This window comes from Typha angustifolia, chromosome 15, assembly GCF_048772165.1.
Source record: "Typha angustifolia cultivar Huaian chromosome 15, ASM4877216v1, whole genome shotgun sequence".
In the NCBI taxonomy this organism is placed as follows: domain Eukaryota; kingdom Viridiplantae; phylum Streptophyta; class Magnoliopsida; order Poales; family Typhaceae; genus Typha; species Typha angustifolia.
In genome coordinates this window covers 20,063,663-20,085,628 of record NC_133253.1, presented here as the reverse complement: position 1 = coordinate 20,085,628, position 21,966 = coordinate 20,063,663, and the positions used below count along the sequence as shown (strand labels likewise).

Below are 21,966 nucleotides of genomic sequence, written 5' to 3'. Positions count from 1 at the left end.
GTTTATGTTTGGGTTAATAAAAGAGAGTAATTAACATGCTACACGATTAAGCAGAGACCCTTTCATAAGTCTACCACCATTATGGCATTAGCAAACACGAACATTTCTTGATTATTTTTAAGCTCAGTTTGAAAGAAGACATCAGGAAATGGGAGATGACAAATGATTGCGAGTGAGAAGACTGTCACTGAACTACTTGTAAGGAAAAAATGTACCGTTGTTCGCTATCATCTAGAGTTCTTATCATAAATTCAAGCACCAAACTCCTAAAGACATCCATAGGATTTACAGCCATCGTTGTCTCCAATGGTGCAAAATATATATCTGAATAAGTCTGATGATACATTTCTTTCCATCTCATGCGAAAACAAAATTGGCCTCCTGGGGCCTACATAAATGTTTTTCTTCTAAAATGGATCATATCTAGGCTCTATCGTTACCCCCAGCAACTCCACCGGGCTGACTCTTCATTTCCTTCGTCTTCCTCTTCTCTGGAACTGAACTAGCAACCCCAGTCCTGCCTTGTTCTAACATAGAATCCCGCTTTCCATCTAATACCCTCCCCGCCTTCCCAATTGCGAGGATCAGCTCAAGCTGCTTTTGCTGCTGTTCCTGTAGAAGAGTAAGGAAAAAGAAGAAACTTCATGGAGTACTTTATAATGGATCAGAAGCAATAACCTGTGAAGTGCTTACTGTTTAGTAATATTAACTGACTCAAACGTACTCTAAGTAATATCACGAAATTAAAAATTTTAAATTCAGTTCACAGGAACAAGTTTATCTCTTTACTCATTTGCACAAGTATCATTCATCATACTCTAGGAGCTTTCCAACAAACGGCAAGATTGAACAAATTCTGACATGTCATAAAGAGATGCAAAATGAATACCACGAACATGTTCTCCTCATAAGGCATTCATAAAAATGAACAAATGGCACTAGCATCACCCATATTTCTATGCTGCCTTCTTCATAGTAATCTTGCAAAGTTCAAAAGCGAATGTCATATTTCACCATATGAGCAATTGAGCAAACAAGGAAAAACACTTCAGACAGACTATATGGAGCACCATATTTTGATAGCAACACTCATTGCATAAGTATGAACTTCTGCATGCGCAATGTATGCTAATTCTTCCTTAGTTCCTTAAAGGAAGTGAAGAAGAACTTTGCTAGAAACACACAAAGTAAAGGGGCTGACAGAAATAATTAACGTATAGCATCCGCAGACTCAGCACAAAGATCATTACCTATTCACCTACATGCATTCAAAATAAGAACACAGCTTTCAATAGGACAATGGACCAAGAAAAGTTGATCATGAGTCACCTGCATTGCCAACAAAACTTTCTGAATTTCTCCAAGCTCCTTTTCAAGAATGTCTTCTTGCATAGCTAATGCTCGAGTAGCCTCTGAATTCTTTTGTGCCAGAGCAGCTGTCTGCATGCATCACAAACCAACAATGATAATGAACCCCTTACATGTGCCATAATTGTAGATGTGCAGTAAGCTTGAAGGATACAACATCTATCAATGAATACTTGTACCTCAAAGAGGATTATACCTTATGAAACTATATTGGTGCACAAGGAACCCAGAAATTGTAAATTTAAGACTATCCAGTTAGCATTATCTTACTAAATTAAATGTGCTAGCAGTTTGCAGAAAATGTTGATCATTTACCTTTTGGACGGATCTGAAGATGTAAATAGGAACTAATAGGGCAAACAGTAGAGAACACCTCAAATGAGGGGAAGAGTCATTTAATAGGCTAGCCTATGACAGGTGTTGCCATTGAGAAAAGGTATCAGCCTATCCTATAAGGAGTGAAGTGTGCCATACACAGTCCAATTCAAATAAATGGAGTAGATCCAACTTTAAAAGATGGAAAATATTGGAGATACGATTTTATCAGTGATCCAAAAGGAGCAGAAGTAGGAGAACTCGATATGCAAACTTGTTTATGTCAGATATACATCCAATATTGATAATTAGCAAATGGAACACACCTATATGCTGGGGACATCTCCGCAAAAATCAGATGGCACAAGTAAAAAGTTAAAAAAAAAAAAAATTAAACATGTTTAGGAGAAAATATAGTTCTCACGACACCCTGCGGGGACAAACATTATCATTACACAAAGTGACACCCACAGGGGCAGAATAATGTACATATCTAAAATATAATAGTCTTCCACATAAAGCCCTCACCAAGGTTGCATGAGCTTAAACTGGACCTATATGAAATGTCTTGCCTAATTCTGCTTCTGCTAAGAACTTGGTTCCAACTACCAGAGGGTCAAGGCAGGTTAATAGCAATTGTGATAATTGTCAATACTTCCATGAATCCTCTCAGAGCTATGCAACCCCACATTTTTAGCAAAAGCTTTCATGATAATGATGACAAAGAAGATTATAACATATCATATTATATGCATCAAATTTAATAACTAACTTGAAGAAAGCATATCTATTACCTAAAGTCACCAGAACAAAGTAAATATAAAATCTGGATAGCAATTAAACTTCAAGAACAAGCGGAGAAGAGACATGAGAAAAGTTAAATGTGTTAGTTGGTGAAAATGATTTTAAGTTACAAAGAAATTTGCCCCACGATAATTTAACTGGGTGTTCATAATCACGTCGTTTTTCTATACGCTCAACTTTGGGATGAGAAAGTGCCAATTTATGAGATGAGTTCAGGATAACAATGCATATAGAACTTTCAAAAAGCAATCAGAAAGATATTGTCTAATATTAAAGCACATGAAGCCATTGACCCAAGAAAACTCAAACAGGCATTACCTCAGCAATCGGCTCCTTCAAGGCTTTCCTTGTGACCCTGAACCTAATTCCAAGCTTCTCAAGTTGCCGCGACAGCACCCGGACGATAGTAGCCGAGCTTCGTAGATCCTCCTCTACCTTCTCTATCCTCTCAATCAAATCTACACTCCCACCTTTCTCATTCACCCTATAGAACCGCTGCCACTGCCTCCATCTAATCAAACTCCCAATCACCACTGCGCCTACCAAGAGATAGTATTGAAACACAAAGAATTTATTTCCAGCAGAAACGTGGAACGTTTTGGCGGCGGCCGGAAGCACCGCGCCAACGAGACAACCGATCGAATATATGGTGGGGGGCAGTATGCAAAGCAATTCCACTGCAGAAAGGAAAGAGTCCAAGCTCAGTTGGCCAGGCAAATCTCTTGCTCGACTTCCATCAATAGATTCACCTGCAAAGATCGAAACTTTTAGCTTGATTTAATCTCTTCTCATCACGAGGCCGATTGGGTTTGTGCGTTTTGTGTTACCGGACAAGTATACGCCAATTCGCCATCGAGATGCATTCTTTCCAGAAGAAAAAGCTCTTTTTTGAATGGGCGCAAAGCTGCTCTTCTTCGAGTATACAGCTGGCAAGGGGCAATTGGACAAAGGAGGGCTTCTTAGGCGACACCAAGAATTGGGGATTACATAGAATCGATGACGACGGTGGAGGGACGACGGGGTTCGAGCAGAAGCAGAGGTAATGGAAGCTGACATTTGTCCTCGAAATCTGAGGAGCTGCATACGGAATAGGAAGCTATCGATCGCCAACGTTGGTAGCAGAGGATGGCATTGGGTTGAAGGTGGCCTCGGATTGGAGCTTGAGCAATGGTTTACGGAGGATGGGGATGGTAGAAGAGACCGAAGGCGGAGGTCACGAGAGGCGAGACAGACGGGAAATAGGAAGCGTTGAGACCATGGAAAATATGGAATAGATGTGAAGGCGAAGTAGGTGCGAAACAAGAGCCCAAGTAATCGAGTAACGATGGGTCCGGATGGCACTCGAGATGATGCCTTTCTTGCGTTGAATTGGATATGTAGTCCCGAGATTGGTTTGGTTAGCGGATAAAAAGACAACGCCCACAGCGGATAACGAATTAAAGATGATTTATCTATGGATATGCTGTTACAGTTATTCCAGGTAAAAATGTTATGATATATAAGTCTTAATAAGATTTAGAGATGCTATCAAACTAGAACATTTTGGATATTTCGCATGATATGTCCTACTTATCCACCAAGCAGACAAACTAAACCAAGATCCGATGCTACTGCAAGTTCCTGCAGCCAGAACACCAGAGTGAATTCTCCCTCAAGAGTAATAGAGGAAACACCAAGATTGATAAAGGAAACCAATCATTAAAAAGCGCATTTTAAATATGTAATCCCTTCTAAAGATGTTGATTAGATTGAGTAACGCAACGCAGAATAAAAATGATACTTTTGGTGCAACGGAATCCTTCAACATCACCATTTTGTAGGGGGTTTGTCTCCGTGGTTGTGAATTTAGACAAGTTTTACAATAGATAGCGAGCTTAACCAATATCTTATTCATGGAATAAATGGAGAAAACAACAACAGTTTCTAACAACAGCACCAGATTGGCCGGTTCTACTTCTGAATTTATATTAATTATAACGTATCAAAATGATAACTTAATCAATAAGAATGCAGATGATATGTTACTGCTGTATAATGGTGGAAACAACTGCATTCACATATCATAGTCTCTTCCAAAGAAACTCATCCAAGATGAAACTTTGAGCTAGCATCATAAAAGAGAGATGTTCTCTCATTTCATGAATACCGTCATCATAAAAACAAAAATAACATCAAATTCCATTTCCATCGTAAGGAAATCCTTTCTTGGCTAGCCTTTGCCATGACTCTGCAAAGCACAACCTATTCAGCATGTCGGTATACATCCGCCTATCAGAACAGCTTTCCTTTTATATCTTGCAAAGTTTAAAGAAGGACAATTGAAAGACAATGCTGGCCTACAAACAAGATCATAATGTCGAACAAATATAGAAAAGATGCCCAACTATATAAGAACATTGTGCAGTTGGAAGTAAATTCATGAAGAAAATCACCAGTGGACTAGTTAACAACCACTCAGTAAATAATGTATGGATAAGCCATGAGAAAACTGACTAGATCTCACAGAACAAGGATGAGATATGTTTGACCAAAAAATGGTTCATGACCAACAAGTAGTTCTAAAGGAATACTACAGCAAAGTGATCAAACAGAGAAAAAACAAAGCGGAACTGCTCCAAAGCAAAAATTCTCCTGCTGGTAATTCCAACCATACAAACGAAGCATTTATCTAGACACAATTCATATACATTTTACCATAACTGTTATTTACCCCAGGCCAAACATAAGGATACCTAGAACTGCATTGACTTTATCGCATTCTCCGCGACACATCCTATAGTAGCTTGATTCAACAATAAACTATTATCAATCCTGAAAAGGCAGCCAAAAGACACTCAAGTAGGAATAACTACTGGTCTGGCAACAACACAAGCTCTTAAAACAATGTCCTGCAGGGAGACCATGTTTAAATGATATAAGATTGTCAGCAAAAGCATTGGTGTCAACCAAGCCTTTCCCATTGAAAAGAACCAACTGTTAAAGAAATCCAGATAGTGGAATACAACAAGAAATATAAGTAAATTTCTAAGGGTGAACCATAACCATTCATGAATGGTTGTAGTAAGGCAATCCCTTACATATGTTCACTCATATACTAAACCTTCTGTTCAAGAAAAAGTACTTCAAAAATCTCCTGTTTAAAGCTGTCGTAATGGTTCTTATGCAGTTTGCCTTAATGGAATATCACGAGTTTCTGCAAGAACAAAAATTAAGAGGAAGTGCTTTTAAGAAATACAAAATAAAGAGTAAACAACGCACTACTGGGTTACCAGTGCATAATACTTCCAACATTTGCCTTCCCATAACCATGCAAGTACGCAACATCACGAACAACACAAGCAAACAGATATACTGCTAACTAGAAACACTAACATCATAATATTATTGTTCAAAATTCACATGTTCTCATTAGGGCATGGGCGTGGGAAAGAAAATTACAAATTAGCCAGGAAAAAAGAAGAAGCCTAATAGGTGGGAAAATTCTGATAATTTTATCTCCACCCCGTTTTCCTTATTTCAAATAAATTAGCAAGACAAAGGATGTGAAGGGACCTGGCCATTCTTCTCACGAATCCTGGGCCTTCTTGGCCTTCTTTACTGAACCAAAAGCTCCCGCAATGGTCTCCACAAGGCACCGCTGAGCCTCGACAACCATCTCCGCCCTCTTCGTCTCCATCTCCATCCAATCGTTCTCTATCTCCCGCATCAACTCCATCCTCCTCTTCTCCATCCTCACCAACCCATCCCCAAACCCCCTCACCGCCGCCGCCAACTGCGACGCTGCTCTCCGGCGCAGCCCCAAATCCACGTTCCCATTCTCTTCTTCTTCTTCTTCTTCTTCTTCTTCTTCTCCTTGCTCCTCATAAAAGTCGCTCCTTTTCCGCGGCGGAGGATTCCTGGATGCACCAAAGAACCCCTCTCGAAGGATCCCATTGATACTCCTCGTGTTGCTCGCTATCCTCTCATCCTCGTCGTCATCATCGGCATCCTCCTCCTCGTCGGAGGAGGAGGCGGCCGCGGCCGCCTGAGGAGGGGGTCGAACGGAGATGGGGAGGGGTCCGCGCTCCATGCGATCCATACGGTCGAAGTAGGGCCAAATGGAGCGCACGGGGCGGATGCGCTCCGCGCGATAACGCTTGCGAAGCTTCTCGATCTTGTGGCGGCACTGGGTTCCGGTCTTCGATGGGGAGTCGAAGCCGCACCGGGCGGCGACTTCGGCGGCGACCTCTTCCCACTGCTGGGCCTTGAGCTGTCCGCGCTTGAGGGAGTACCACCGCTCCTCGTAGGAGTCAATTAGGCGGACGGTCTCGAGGTGGGACCAGGGCTGGCCAGGGGTGGGCTTCCGCGGCGGCGCCGGCGGCGGAGAGGGGCCGCACTCCTCGTCTCCTCCGCCGGCCATGAATTTCGGTTTGGGTTAGGGTTAGGGTTTGTAGAGGGGCATTGGGGTTATTAAAGCGGTGGTGGCGGTTGTGGTTGAGGGCGGCGGTGGGATAAGGAATTGGTGGAGTTGGCGGGGCCGGTTCGGTTTTCCTGCCTTTGGGTTTTGATTGGACCGGGTGGGGGGGTGGGGTGAGTCATAAGTGGATGGAAATTGGAAAGAAGTGGAGATTTGAAGATGGTGGTGGAGATCACGTGGGACGGAGACTACTGCGGTCAACGTACGTCGAGGCTGCCGGAGTCCAACAGTAGTCAATATGCAATACTGGGCCTTGGTGTATCTTATTATGTTTTCTCTTTTCTATCTTCTTCTTTTCTGGGTGTATGTTATGTTTGCTGTCAAAAATATTGCAACTGCTTCTCAAACAACTCCCCCATCTATGAGAATCTGAGTGGGACTTCATTGAGCTTTTTTTTTAAAGAAAACTATAAGGGAGTTGGTAGTTGTTAATGGAGGTTATGCTTAGGTGAACAATATACAACCAGCTAAAGTTATTCAACAAGAGTAATGCTTACTTTTGCCTGGCAAAGTACCTAATTATGCATAGATAGAGATGGAAGGTGATACATGAGAGGATCCTACTCATCAACTATGTTGTCAGATACTTACTCCCTGTGAGCTTGAGGTCGGCCACTATTTTTCTTTAATAAAAGAGTAATGGTGTGCCTGCCCAAAGAAATTATATAGGATACCTCCAGGCCTATTTGGAAATGCATCACTCCTTAATTATGGTTAAGAAAAATGATATACTTAACCTTAATTGGGCTTTTTTGGATCTCCCATGGGCCATGGAGGTGCAATAGGCCAGTCTATGTAGCTCAAACTTTGAGCCTTTCAGGTTACCTGCATAGGCCTGGACTTTACCACTCGGAGTCCGAACTGGACCAAAATGATTTATTCTTACAGGCCAAGCTCAGGCCTATTGACATATTATATAATAATTTGATAGAGGACTTATATCCCATAAGGTTGGTTCTCCATATTAAATAAATGTCTTTAGACCATGTCAGATCGTGGAAGTATCAAGAGAAGTTCCTTAGAGTTTGTGAAGTAGAAATATGATACAGATATCCATACGGATATGGATATAGCCTATGGACTGGTTATACTCCCAGTCTCTAAAGGCGCTTTACTTTTACAGTCGAATATCGCAAGTGGCTCAGAAGAGAGCGACGCAAGACTGACTCCATATATCATCAGTGGGTCCACACAAGATCTGTCATATACTGCCACGTCAAATATTTACGCCTCAACTGACCAAAAATTACGTTACGTAATAGTTAATAGCGGCGTAATCGAGCCTAACATAATGGAGCCTAGCTCGGAATAATTCCGAACCTAGATTTATAATTTAAGTTTGATTAAAATTATTTAAAATTTAAGTTAATTTTTAGTTTGAACCTAAAAACCATTTAATAAATAATTTTAAATCTTAATTGATTCAAACTTTAATTATTTCGAGTCTAATTTTTAGTTGGATCAAACTTGAATTAAATTAAGCTTAAATTAAGCTTACAATAAGAAATTAAGTTTGGTCAGTTTATTTTTAAGATTAAGTTTGATCAAAGCTTATTGAGCCAAATTGCAGCAGGCTCAATTATTTTGATAGTACTACGGATGACTACCGAGTTTGCATCTTGGAAAAAAAAAAAGCCATTCGTTCAACACTATCGTATTATATACCTTTCTTACATTGTTCTCACTTTACAAATTCAACAACCCCCCAACACTTCCTCCACCAACCCCGGCGCTGTTTTCCAACTATATATCGCTAACCTTCTCCTTCCCTGGATTTCCCAGGGCTTAGAACTTAGAAGGATCCTCTTCTCGCTCCCTATCCCGTGAAGGACATAAAATACTTCCCGAAATGGCCCTATCAACCGGCTCCTCCCTTTCCGCCCCCAAATCCCTCCTCCCCTCCTCTTCCTCTTCTGGCGGTGGCGCTGCCGCATTCCCCTCCTTCCTCTGCCCCATCGGGCGGCGCCGGTCCATCTCCGCCGTCCACGCGGCGGATCCAGCCAAGAACCCGGCCTTCGCTAAAACCCCTCGCCGGTGGTCCGTCGACAGCTGGCAGTCGAAAAAGGCGCTGCAGCTGCCGGAGTACCCGAACAAGGAGGATCTCTCCTCCGTGCTCCGCACGATCGAGAGCTTCCCGCCTATCGTCTTCGCTGGCGAGGCTCGGCATCTCGAGGAGCGCCTCGCCGACGCAGCCGTCGGCCGCGCCTTCCTCCTCCAGGGCGGCGACTGCGCCGAGAGCTTCAAAGAGTTCAACGCCAATAACATCCGTGACACCTTCCGTATTCTCCTCCAGATGGGTGCCGTCCTCATGTTCGGCGGCCAGATGCCCGTCGTCAAGGTAACAAAAGCCCAAGATCTCGTGCTGATTTTAGATCTCCGTCGTCCGATCTATAACCCTTCGAATTCAGGTTGGACGCATGGCGGGGCAGTTCGCGAAGCCGAGATCAGATTCGTTCGAGGAAAAGGATGGTGTGAAGCTTCCGAGCTACAGAGGCGATAATATCAATGGCGACACGTTCGACGAGAAGTCGAGGATGCCGGACCCTCAAAGGATGATAAGGGCTTACACCCAATCGGCGGCGACGCTTAATCTACTTCGCGCCTTCGCCACCGGTGGCTACGCCGCCATGCAAAGGGTAACACACTGGAACCTCGATTTCACTGAGCACAGCGAGCAGGGAGATAGGTTAGTCGTCTTAGCTCACAATTTTGTTTCCTTGGACCAAATTCTCCTCTGAAGTGATGCTGAGAAGGTATTTGTGTTAATGTGCATGAGAAGGTACCAAGAGCTAGCGCATAGAGTTGACGAGGCTCTGGGATTCATGGCAGCGGCCGGACTGACCGTAGACCACCCTATTATGACCACGACCGAGTTCTGGACCTCGCACGAGTGCCTCCTCCTCCCCTACGAGCAGGCTCTTACGCGTGAGGACTCCACTTCCGGACTCTTCTATGACTGCTCTGCTCACTTCCTTTGGGTCGGCGAGCGTACTCGCCAGCTTGATGGCGCCCATGTCGAGTTCCTCCGCGGCGTGGCCAACCCTCTCGGGATCAAGGCAAATAAACTTTTAGATCATATTTCACATCTGGAATTCTTTGAAATGATTTGGTAAAAAGTCCTTTTTTTTTAATTGATGCAGGTGAGCGACAAGATGGATCCGAAGGAGCTGGTGAAGTTGATTGAAATCTTGAACCCCCAGAACAAGCCTGGGAGGATCACCATCATCACAAGGATGGGCGCCGAGAACATGAGGGTGAAGCTGCCGCATCTGATCAGGGCGGTGCGCGGAGCCGGCCAGATCGTGACCTGGGTCAGTGATCCAATGCATGGGAACACCATTAAGGCCCCTTGCGGCCTCAAGACTCGTCCCTTCGATAGAATTCTGGTATTAATTCTAGCTCTTTTCTTTCTCATTTTTCACTTTTGCGTTGTTGAGTCGACTCAGTAAGTCATCCAGTGAAAATGGTGATTATGACACATCACCAGATCGTGACCTGCTGTGGCCTAACACACATAATATTGGTTGTTTTGTTTTGGGGACCATTGCTCTACATGGTAGTGATCAGTGAATCAGTGATGCGATTTTGCATTTATACTATGTTTAGACAACCGAGAGAATATGAAAGAATATAAAGAAGATTAAAACGAAAGAGAAAGAAAATAATTTTCTCTCTTACGGTTTAGATGTGCGAGAGAAAGGGAGAGAAAAATTAGTTTTTCTTTTCTTCACTCTTCGAGAGGAAAGGAAATTGACCATTAGAGAGACTATATATATATATTTTTCTTCTTTCCATTTCATTCTCTTCTAAAAATTTGAGAGAAAATAGCTATCTCTTATTTTCTCTTCTCTTCTTTCCTCTCTCTCTTCAATCTTCATCCATACAGTATGGTAACCTCAGCTGTGGTCTTTAAGCAAAAGGTCATAGCGTACTTCAGATATGGAGTTATGGAGAGAGACTGGTCAACTAAGTTATATTAAAATTATATCGAATGGTTGGTGGACTTTGATTTATTCTAATTTCTAAGTTTTGTTCTAGTCTAGTGGTTTAGGGTGATTGCCTGATTGGTGACTTTGTATAGTTTGGTCATAGTTGATGGCGAGTGCTAACTACCCTTTTAGGGATTTAGATTATCCATTCTATAAGTGGAAACATCCCGCAAGAGTGCACAAAATCTACCTTTAGCGGCGATACTTTTCTAGGGGGTCAAAGAATAAGTTAAAACTATATATATATATACTATTTAAAATCATAAACAAGTTTTTCCTAAATCCGTAACTAGTTGAAAACTTGAGGCTTAATTTATATTATGTCTTGCTTGTTTATTAGGCTGAGGTGAGGGCGTTCTTCGATGTCCACGAGCAAGAAGGTAGCCAACCCGGAGGAGTGCACCTGGAGATGACAGGGCAGAACGTGACGGAATGTATCGGTGGGTCGCGAACAGTCACCTTTGACGACTTAGGCTCGCGTTACCACACTCACTGTGACCCGAGGCTTAACGCCTCGCAGTCCCTTGAGCTGGCGTTCATCATCGCCGAGCGGCTCAGAAAGAAGAGGATTGCGTCGAGGCTCCTTAGCCAGAACGGCCAGCTGAGTTCGTCGCACTCCTTGGGGCTCTAAGAAAGAAGAGGATTCCCTGTTTCTTCTAATTATTAGTTATGTATTGATGAACGACATAAACTTTTTGGTTTAATCTCTAAGATTAAGATGAAAGGATGTAAGTACAACATTGTACTCTAGAGAGAAGGATATGTTGTATGTTCGTGCGCCGAGCGGCAGTTAGAAGGCTGAAAAATGCCCCGGTATTCAATAAAAACTCCTTGTCCAGTTAAGTATGAAAAAAGAAAGCATTCTTATGTTCATTAAGATATACCTGTCATCAAGATAGCGATATGGTGTTGGTGTTACTGTTTTTATTTTTATTTTGGATTGAATGTATTTTAGCGAATTATACTTTGCATGAAATTAATTTACATCCGTCTATTTCATTTTGTATTACTAAATCACTCTTATATGGCTAATAGTGAACCATTACATTCTTTATCTAATGCTGTGCCTTTTGAAAATAGTTGACTAGCTGTATTTTCGCCCTTTGTTAACATTTATAAATTAAAATATTTCTCTATCATCAAATGAATTTAAAAATGAGTTAAAATTCATCAAAAATCAAATACAGAGAAAGAAAAGAATGGTGTGTTTTTCCAAACAAAAATCTTTAGAAAGATAGCAAGCGCGGGTAATTCGGGTTCCTATGCAAAAAGAAGTGAGGTAGAACCAATAAAGATTTCTCTAATAGATTATTACAAAAAGATACTAAGGGTAATTTGATATTTAAAAATTATATTATAAGTAAAAGATTATAAAGTGATACAAAATAAAAAACAAATCATTTGCACTAAAAAGTCTAAGTCTTTAAAATATAAGATTAGACTATTATGCACATCTTTTACATAACTTGTGCACATTTTATTATAAAAATATAGGCATCTAACCCTCAATATTAAAGACCAATCTTAAAAATTTTCTTTATCTGGATGGCAGTGTTCCTATGGAGCATCTGGATTAGCAACACAACTTTTACCAAAAATTACTCCTAATCAATCTATTAACCTTTACCACCACATTAAACATATGCTTGTGTCGTGGGCAGGTCTGGGAGACGAGAAGTTGCAGAAAGATGGCAAAGACGTTGGTGTATGAGATGAAAATGACCTCTTCAGCTGGATGATAAAGTGACTGCTTTGGTTGTAGGTTGGATTGTGAGATTATATTATTTCTCACTTTTGTATACGATTATACTTTGTTTTGTTTTTTGGTTGGTGGTATATTTGTAGAGGTTATGTAATTGCTACACTGGTAGTTACTTGGATCTATTTTCGAAATGAAATATAGCAAGCTTTTATAAATAAATAAAAATGTTTTATAAATTGATTTCAACTAATTTAATTTCAGATTAACTAATTTTGAAATGATCTAAACCGCTCTTTGATCCCAATCAGACTAAGACCGTGATCCAATATAAGAATAACCTCCGCCGATCATCATCATCATCATCGCATCGCTTCAAGATGCTTCTGTCGTGTGGGGCCCCTCCATGGAGAGTAGAAAGTGGAGACCTCTCTGGAACGTTCCCGATTGTATTATCACTCCAGACGCTTCTACACACTTCTCGCCTTCCTCCCCACGAAACAACAGCATCCACCGCTATATAAAGGCCGCCTCTTGCCCGAATGGCCTACGTCGAAAGGCGATTCCGTTTTATAGCTACTCATTTGATTTGCAGTTCCCAAGTTGACAATGGCCTCGATAATCATTTCAAGGAGAGTTCCGTTCCCCAAGCTCTTGGAGAAGCTCCTCTCCTCCCCTATACGCCCCGCTTCTGCTTCCTCCGCCTTCCGCTCCTTCAATACCAACACTCAGCTCCGCGATTACGACGACGGCCGCCTTGACGAGGTCGATCGCAGCCGCAGCGACTCCGACGTGACCCGCCGCCGCGGCGAGTCTCCTTTCCCCAGCGTCTTCTCAGGTAGTCGTCATCTCATTCCATCCCGTCTGTTCTCGTGATCGATCGATTTCTACTGCCTCGCTTGCGAGATTCTAAACGTTGATTTCTTCATGCCAGATGTGTTCGATCCGTTCAACCCGACCCGGAGTCTGAGCCAGGTGCTGAATCTGATGGACCAGATGCTCGACAACCCATTCTTGACGGCGGCGAGGGGGACCGGTGGGATCCGACGAGGTTGGGAGGCGAAGGAGGACAAGGAGGCATTGTATCTGAGGGTTGACATGCCTGGGTTGGGGAAGGATCAAGTTAAGGTGTGGGCGGAGCAGAATACGCTCGTCATCAAAGGGGAGGGCGAGAAGGAGTCAGACGAGGAGGAGAGCAGAAGGAGGTACAGCAGCCGGATCGATCTGCCGCCGGACTCGTATCGAATGGACCAGATCAAGGCAGAGATGAAGAATGGCGTGCTCAAGGTTGTCCTGCCGAAGGTAAAGGAGGACGAGCGCAAGGACGTGTTCCAGGTCAAGATCGAGTGATAACTCCTTGAAGGCTGAGTCTCGATCGCTCTGTTTTTGTTATACTTTTGTTCTGTTTTTAGTTTGCTTGTCAGTGGCGACTAGAGTCATGGATTATGAATGAGTGTCAGTTTTCTGATTTAAATGTAGAGAGAATAGGGAGAAATGCGACTTTTAGTAATGGAAGCTTCTTTCGGGTAGAATTTTTATGTTAAATGAGTAGTGAAACTTTGAGAAGCTTGTGTTAATCTGGTTACGTTCCGATGTATCCAAGTGTGTTCGATTAGGAAATTTTAAGTTAAATCTTCACCGGAAAAAATGGATGCCGATTTCAGAGACTCAACATAATTTGTTCCACTGCTTAGTAAAATTGTGATTTAAATTACGGTATATTTATTGATCCACAATGGGAAAAACAACCTAGTGATACAAGTGCTTAATAGCATTCTCCCTTTCACGAGATATGGAAGGGAAGACCGGTCTATTATTTTATAATCATACCTAAACCATTTTAAAGGTTATTCATAATAGTGGCAAGTGCTTAATAGCATTCTCTCATGAAATAGGAAAAGGAACAGGGGTCTATTATGCAGACTGCATAGTGTTGGGCTCTCCCGCGACGGGCGTCGACTGCAATGGAGTTTTAGATCGGAGGCCTCTCATCATGGGCTTGACTTTCTCCGTCATCTTTACGATCACCAAAAAGATCACCCGGTAGAGTATCGCCATGCCAAATAATATGGCTAGATTAATCCACTTGGAATATGTCTCAACTTGCCAAGTCTCTCTCAAAATCTCAGCCCCAGAGATCACAGCAGGTCCTCCTGCTTGGTTGTTAGGGAAGGTCAGGCCCAAGAACTCATTCTTATAGAATCCTTGGTTGGCATACTTGTGAAACGCGATGTAGTACATTGGGTATTTCCATACTGGTTTGGGGAGGTCATTTGGCAAACGAAAGAAGCCACCATTCAGAATCATCACCCCTTGGATCCCTGCCCCTGTTATGATGCCCATGAGGAAATCCGGCACGATGCTGGCGACGATCATCATCAAGCCCTCCACCAACATCATGCACATGAACAATATCAGAGCGAAGTAGACGAAGTGATCTATGCTCTTCTGAAGGCCAACAAGGTAGTAAGCCATGGCGCCTGGTGCTACAGAGATGAGAGCCAAGTACGGAGTGGCAGAGAGCGTATTAGCGATCACAAATGCAGTCACGCCGTAATGCCCATTTAATCTCTCTCTTCCAAATATCTAGGTTAAAATAAATAAATCAATAAATAAATAAAAGTTATAATCACCATAAGAGATTTAACGCAAAAGAATAATCAATAAATTAACCTTCATGTCCTCCACAAAAGATGGGAATCCTCCAATCGCCATGAAAGTGAGGAATGCAGCTATGAACGTGAGCATGGACCCCCTAGCCTGGAAGATTTCAAGCAGTTAGATGTCAATAGCTTCAGCTTAGAACTGGCGCCATTAGTTTGCTAACCTGGATTGATCCATAACTGTGGCCAATATTGTGAAAAATAGTGCCAACACAGAGACAGAGGGCAATATAAATTGCGAACCGCAGCCAGTAGTAGCCCAAGTCTCTGTACATGTTCACGAAGGATCTTCTGGTGAGGACTACTGCCTGAGTTATGAAACTCGCCTGACCACCCTTTTTCACCAAACTTCCTCCCTGTGTGCATAACATTACCAGAAAGATGAAAGGAGAGAGGGAGAATTAGAGCAAGGACATGTACTGCAACTGAAATTGGACTAAGAAATAGATATGTGAATTACCATTCCACGTATCTCTGCTATTCGTTGGATCACTTTGCGTGAGGTGATGGAAGATTTATAAGAGTTGACAAGGATATCAATTGCTTCTGCAGTGGTCATTGGTTTAGCTCGGGGCCCTTCTTCGGCCTCCTGATTATAGGAACCATAATCGAGGGTTGAGACTTTAAACTTGTATGCTTCAATGATAATCTCTCAAAATCAATCAACAAGAGAATTAGAGATGCCATTTACCTTCTCGAAATCTTTGTTGACCGTTCTGAGGAAGTGGTCTGAAGGATTTCTCAGCGCAGGACAGGGGAACCCGTTTGAAGCAAAAAACTGTTAAAAAAATACAAGTTGGGGATAAGACACTAATGAATTATGAACCGTCTGATTACTTGTCAAAACAAAAGAAAATAAAAAAAAAACAATAAACATGGCAGGTTGAAGTACATTTCAAAGTAAGGGTGTAACCTGATCTAAAGTTATTTGATACTGAATTCTCCATTTTTACAGTCCATATAATAATTGAGAGTCGAATTCGGTGCAGGTAATTGCATCCAACTAGATTTGAATTCAGTATATCCAGAACATATCTGACTAATATATAAATTTATTACTTTTATCTTTGCAATTTTTAAAATCAATTAGAACTATAATTGAACGTGCTTGGCGCAATTTATTTCAGAGCAACTCCAATCGGACTTCAAATTCTAAATTTGGAGTCCGATTGAGCTCCAATGGAACTCTAAACCTAGCTCCAAATTTGAAGCTAGAAATAGTGAGACTCCAAATGAAAATGGAGCTCGGCTCCATTTATCATTTCAACCTTTTAAAAATACCAAAATTATCAAATAATTATTATAGTCAATAATTTTAATTTTATTTGTATCATTTATTAAATAATTTAGTTAGTTAAACTAAGTATATAATTAGTTTTACTAATCAATTTTTAATAAAAATAATATTATTGGAAAGATCTCATCGAGACCTTTAAAATGAGTCTAATATTGAATTATTTTTGAGTTAATTTATATTTTAAATTTTTTATTATTTATAAAAATAAGTATAATATTAAATTATTTTTGAGTTAATTTTAATTTTAATTTTTTTTATTATTTATAAAAATGAGTCTAATAAATTATGTGTCCTAAAATATAATTATTCAAAATTATTCACAATGTAAATATTAAAAATTAAAATACTTATTTCGATGTTTATTTTGTGTAATTTTTATGTGTTTAATTAAAAAGTTAGTAATTTAAAATTACTTCTGAAACTATTAAATATTAGTCTTATTTTAAAGATCTAGATAAGAATTTTTTAATCATATATTTTTTATTAAAAATAATAACACTAAGATGATCTATTAAATAATTTAAAATAGCTAATATAATAATATATATTATAATTATTTTAATATAATTTTTGGCTCCATATTTGGAGCCGAACATCGGAGATGCTCTCAGTGCCTAATTATTTGTGTTAATTATTAGGCGCATATTAAATTATATTTTTCAAAAAGTACTAAACAAGTTAAGATAGTTTAGATCTCGTATTTTATATACGACAACAGCCGCAGTACAGTAGTTATAATTGTCGGACCATACCATGGTACGAGATCATGAATTCTAGCACTTATGAGCACAATTTTTTTAATAAAATAATTTAAAATAGATTGCGTCTGTGTCTACTTTAATTTTCAAATGGAAAGAATCATATTCCAATTGACCAAAATCTCCGTAACGACTAAATTATCTGTCAAAGATAACTAATAACTACCTCACTGGTCTCCGAAGCCGGCCCAAAGAAGACGGTGTTCCCATAGGCAAGCAGGCAAAGGGTATGGAAGAGTTCAAAGACTTCGCTGCTAGGTTGGTGGATCGCCGCGACGACCGTCATCCTCTCTCTCTGCGCAAGCCTCGCGATCCGGCTCATGACGTGGTACGACGCGGCGCTATCGAGCCCGCTCGTCGGCTCGTCGAGGAAGAGCAACCCCGGTCGGGTCAAGATCTCCATGCAAATGCTCACCCTTCTCTTTTGGCCTCCACTAATGCCTTTCGTTATCCACCCGCCTATTCTTGTATCCATGGCCGCCACAAGTCCCATCTCTCGTATCGTCTCCTCCGCCCGCTCCTTCTTCTCCGACCTCGACATCGAGGCCGGTAGCTGGAGCTGCGCGGAGTAGTAGACTGCTTCTCGAACGGTGAGCGTCGTCATTAGTACGTCATCCTGAGTCACATAAGCCTGAAGAAAGAGTACTACTAAATCACCTAACAAGATGTTATTAATGGACTCATAGAAATTGAATGATATGTAATCAATCATACTGAGGTCCCAAACGCGAGCTTCTGTCGCCTCCCGTTGATCAAGATCTGCCCGGTTTGATGCACGTTGGACGCTAACCTTCCTGGATTAGTTGAAATTAATTTTCTATAAAATATTAGAGCGAACTTAAATTTAAGAAAAAGAATAAATAAAAGAATAGCATAGCAGTGTATGCGCACACCTGCCAAGGTGTCGAGAAGTGTCGACTTGCCACAACCGGAAGGACCCATGATGGCGAGGACCTCGCCGGGCTGCGCGAACCCGTTGAGGCCATTAAGTATCGGCACTCCGCCTCTTTTGCCGTCGAGCGCCGACACCCAGAGATCCTCCCAGGTGAGGAAGACGCTGCGATCTCTAACGCGGTTATTTCCCCCTCCATTCCCTAGCTCCATCACTTCCATCGGACCCTCTCCTCCTTGGTCGTTGTGAGGGAAACGTTGGTGGAGAGGTGGAGGTGTCAAGGATGAGTCATCACCAAATGGAAAGGAGCCATCTTTGTTTACACCATACATCTCTATGGAATCTTCGCCGTCAGCTCGAGGACGAAGAGGCCTTGGAGGGCTTGGGCTTGGTGTCCATCTCGGCACGTTTAGTTGCGGTGGAGACGCCATGGAAGAGAAGAGACCCTTTGCTGGGAAGAGCTGCCAGGAGAGAAGGAATAAATAGAATAGCTAGAATTAATAGAATCCAGATTCAATAGATGAAGGCCAAATGACTTAGAAACAATATATTCCCATTTATTAAACCAATAAAAAAGGAGAAGATTTGAATGGAATCATACATTATTCACGTTTAGATTGAATTCTTGACACGGCATTTAATCACACACGATAACAAGATATTAGCTTAGATCATCGATATGCTCAATTGAAGAAGTCCAGTGCTCGATATTGACAATTAAACGCTATGTTGGACTTTCGTAATAATTATTGTAGTTCTTACTGTCGGTTTGTTAGGCACAGGTTGTTGGTTGATAATGATCGAAAGTTGAGTTTTTTTAACTATTTTTAGTCTGCCACTAATTTCCTCGTGTGCCTAATTCACTTCTAATATAAGTCAAGGTGAAAATGATTTAAAAAGTTCCCTAAGACTTGTAAATCGGAACCAAAAATACTTATCTTTAAAAGTTGCTATTTAGTTCAACATTGTTGACGTAATAAAACTCGTATAGTTCCGTATTTAAATATTAAATTATATTATACAACACTTAAAAAACGAATTGGAAGGGAAAGCCAAAAATCCCAAGTATGCAATTAAAACTTGTTAATACAACTTAGAAGGAGATGTGAGATCATAAAATAGTAATTTAGTACTCTTTTATAGACGTTGAAAGAACAAAGCTTGAAATAATTTAGCATTTCAATCTTGTTGGGTCTTTCACATTAGCTAGGTATACATCTATAAATTAAAATTAAAATAAGTAGTAATCTTTCAGCTAATCACATATGTTAATTCCCTTTACCTATGAGAAATGGCAGTGACATAACAACATCAGCTAAATAGAGTTACTGAAAGATAAGTATTTTTATAAACTAATACATCTAGACCCCTCAACTCTAATTCTGTATTGTTTTCACATTCTAAAGGAAAAAAAGTTTACATATTTATCCCCCATTGGTCAACATTTTATTATAATTTTTTGATAGAAAATTCTTTTAAAAATTTGTCTAACTTATAGATGGATAAAACTATATTTGTCTTTCTATGTATTCTTCCATCTTTTTCTTTATTGGTGTTTATGAGAACTCCTTCAAGTATCAAATTTTAAATTAATTTTCTCTAACTCTGTTAAAATTCACTTCCAGTATATGAGGAGAAAATATGTAAGTTTTCGTAGGGATATATGCATCAATCTTTTTTTTGGAGGAGGAGGTGCAAATGATATAAAAATAATAGTTGGAGGAGTTAGAATATAAGAAACCAATTTTCTTATCCTCCCTACTGTCTGCTCAATAGACATATTAGTCTTTGCATAAAATAAGTCACCTATAATTAATAAATAGTAAAAATAAGCGCCATTGAGCTGAAAATCAAAGAAGTTATCTGTTCTTGCACTCCAAATAACACTAATTTTTCCTTTTCTTTCTTCTAGTGCACCTGTGAACCATGAAAAGAAAGAGAGGCTTGTTCAACGGTTTGTCATTCATGCCTCGCGTAAGAGAACACTAGTCCCACTTCAGTAGGAGATACCGAGTATTTCCCTTTTCTTTAAAGAAAGTTAACCGATATATAATTGATTGTTTAAAAGAAGTTTTGAGGTAATTATGTCGTGTTAAATATGTAAGATGCATAGTATGGTTACTTCTAATCGTTACAATTTGATCCACACACGCTTCGACCTTTTATTATAATATGGTCAATCTCTTCCAGTCCAGTCAAGTCAAGGCTAGAAGATGGGAAACTTCTACGAATAATATAGTTAGCAAGTAGTTGGGATTATAGACGTAAGCATTTACTAGATTCTCAACCGGCCCTAGTATGAAGCTCTGCTAGAGTTCAGACTACTTCCTTCCTTCTCCATAATTGAGTGGTTTTATAGCCCTAGTTTTTCTCCTATTCTTCTCTCCTTCACTTTCTCTCTTATCATCTCTCTTCTTTTTTTACTATCGCATTCAACCCCTTATTCTCACCATGATTTATTGTCACTGTTTTGATTCTTGTGTTATCGTCACTCATCATTGATTTTAAGCTCGATCCATTGTCGCTCCCTTGGACATTCTTTCTCCAAGCTCACCTTCAATCCCTATCAGATTTGCACCTGTTGTTGCCTTGCTGCTGCTCCAGTTGGATCAATGCTCGGACGTAACCTCCCAACTCCCATTTTCGTAACGCAAGTCTTGCTGTGACTTTCCTACCCCCCACCTTCTATTTAAAATTGGTTCGAAATCAAGAAAACCGTGAACAAGTTAATGGGGTTCGAATGACTTTAATTGCATGTTGCTAGCGTTTTAGATTTATGTGCTAGCATTCGAACGATGTCCAATCGTTCGAACGAGATGGAAACTTTAGAATTATAGAGAGTTTAGAATGGGCCACTGTTCGAAAGACGTTAAAACGGGTTATCATCGGTGCATCAATGTTTGAATAGTTTGCGGAACGTGTTTGTAGTGGTGCATGGGTGTTTAAACGTTGTCCACCCGTTCAAACAGCTCGATGGTTTCCTTCAACCTCAAGTAAGCCCTGTAAATAGATAAATTTGTTTCTAGAGTTTAATGTGAGGGTATTTTACAAGAGAGAAAAATATGAGAGACATTTGTACGAAGAGAAAACTCTATGAGAGTGCACTCATGTATTGTATTGTTATGTTCTCTATGGCATTATTCACTATTGTAACTAAGTGTGAAGTTATGTGACATGTCCATTAGTCTTATTTTTTTCACTCATGTTACGTGTCGAGCTATTTTTATTGAATGGATGAATCTCTATCAAGATGCTTTCTAAGTATTTAATTCAATCAAAGACTATAAGAAGATTGAAGCTATTATTGCATGTTAGCTGGCAAGTGGTCAGAGTCAGTTTTCTGATTCAAATGCAGAGAATGGGGAATGGTGTATGACTTTTATTAATGGAAGCTTCTCTTTATGTGAAATGAGTAAGTGAAACCTTGAAAAGCTTGTGTCAATCTGGCTACATCTCGTAGATGATGGAAATTCTATGTTATCTTCTCCCAAACCTGATCATTGTATTCGATCTATTTAGGCCCAGTCAAATTCGTTGAATTTTAATAGTATACTCATTCAATCATATAAATTTTTTAGTTCTACACTAACTATTTTATTTATTTAATATCACTATTAAAATACTTTTTTATGGAAATTATTTAAAATACCTTTATGGAAGGCGGATTATATTTTACTCATTTCAATACGACAATTTATAACGCTGTCCATTATGGCTAGTTTTTG

At 40.4% G+C, this 21,966-nt stretch overlaps 5 protein-coding genes across 5 annotated transcripts; 2 read left to right on the top strand and 3 right to left on the bottom strand.

The window, feature by feature from the left end:
• Positions 1-277: 277 nt before the first annotated feature.
• On the bottom strand, positions 278-3,846 carry LOC140779788 (uncharacterized). The gene is made up of 4 exons (XM_073125047.1): positions 3,315-3,846; positions 2,806-3,236; positions 1,330-1,440; positions 278-612 (listed from the first exon to the last, which is right to left on the bottom strand). The coding sequence occupies exons 1-4, from the start codon at positions 3,568-3,570 to the stop codon at positions 424-426; spliced, it is 987 nt and encodes a 328-aa protein (XP_072981148.1). The 5' UTR covers positions 3,571-3,846; the 3' UTR covers positions 278-423.
• Positions 3,847-5,842: 1,996 nt separating this feature from the next.
• Positions 5,843-7,058, bottom strand: LOC140778053 (uncharacterized). The gene has a single exon (XM_073122582.1). The coding sequence runs from the start codon at positions 6,884-6,886 to the stop codon at positions 6,053-6,055; it is 834 nt and encodes a 277-aa protein (XP_072978683.1). The 5' UTR covers positions 6,887-7,058; the 3' UTR covers positions 5,843-6,052.
• A 1,582-nt stretch (positions 7,059-8,640) lies between these two features.
• LOC140779831 (phospho-2-dehydro-3-deoxyheptonate aldolase 1, chloroplastic-like) lies at positions 8,641-11,810 on the top strand. Its single transcript, XM_073125116.1, has 5 exons — positions 8,641-9,281; positions 9,352-9,629; positions 9,723-9,999; positions 10,084-10,329; positions 11,273-11,810. The coding sequence occupies exons 1-5, from the start codon at positions 8,793-8,795 to the stop codon at positions 11,561-11,563; spliced, it is 1,581 nt and encodes a 526-aa protein (XP_072981217.1). The 5' UTR covers positions 8,641-8,792; the 3' UTR covers positions 11,564-11,810.
• Positions 11,811-13,172: 1,362 nt separating this feature from the next.
• LOC140779388 (small heat shock protein, chloroplastic) lies at positions 13,173-14,197 on the top strand. Its single transcript, XM_073124421.1, has 2 exons — positions 13,173-13,469; positions 13,566-14,197. The coding sequence occupies exons 1-2, from the start codon at positions 13,241-13,243 to the stop codon at positions 13,979-13,981; spliced, it is 645 nt and encodes a 214-aa protein (XP_072980522.1). The 5' UTR covers positions 13,173-13,240; the 3' UTR covers positions 13,982-14,197.
• Positions 14,198-14,330: 133 nt separating this feature from the next.
• On the bottom strand, positions 14,331-18,893 carry LOC140779387 (ABC transporter G family member 1-like). The gene is made up of 9 exons (XM_073124420.1): positions 18,843-18,893; positions 18,243-18,702; positions 18,064-18,143; positions 17,516-17,980; positions 15,986-16,072; positions 15,755-15,883; positions 15,459-15,650; positions 15,305-15,391; positions 14,331-15,217 (listed from the first exon to the last, which is right to left on the bottom strand). The coding sequence occupies exons 1-9, from the start codon at positions 18,876-18,878 to the stop codon at positions 14,546-14,548; spliced, it is 2,208 nt and encodes a 735-aa protein (XP_072980521.1). The 5' UTR covers positions 18,879-18,893; the 3' UTR covers positions 14,331-14,545.
• Positions 18,894-21,966: the final 3,073 nt, after the last annotated feature.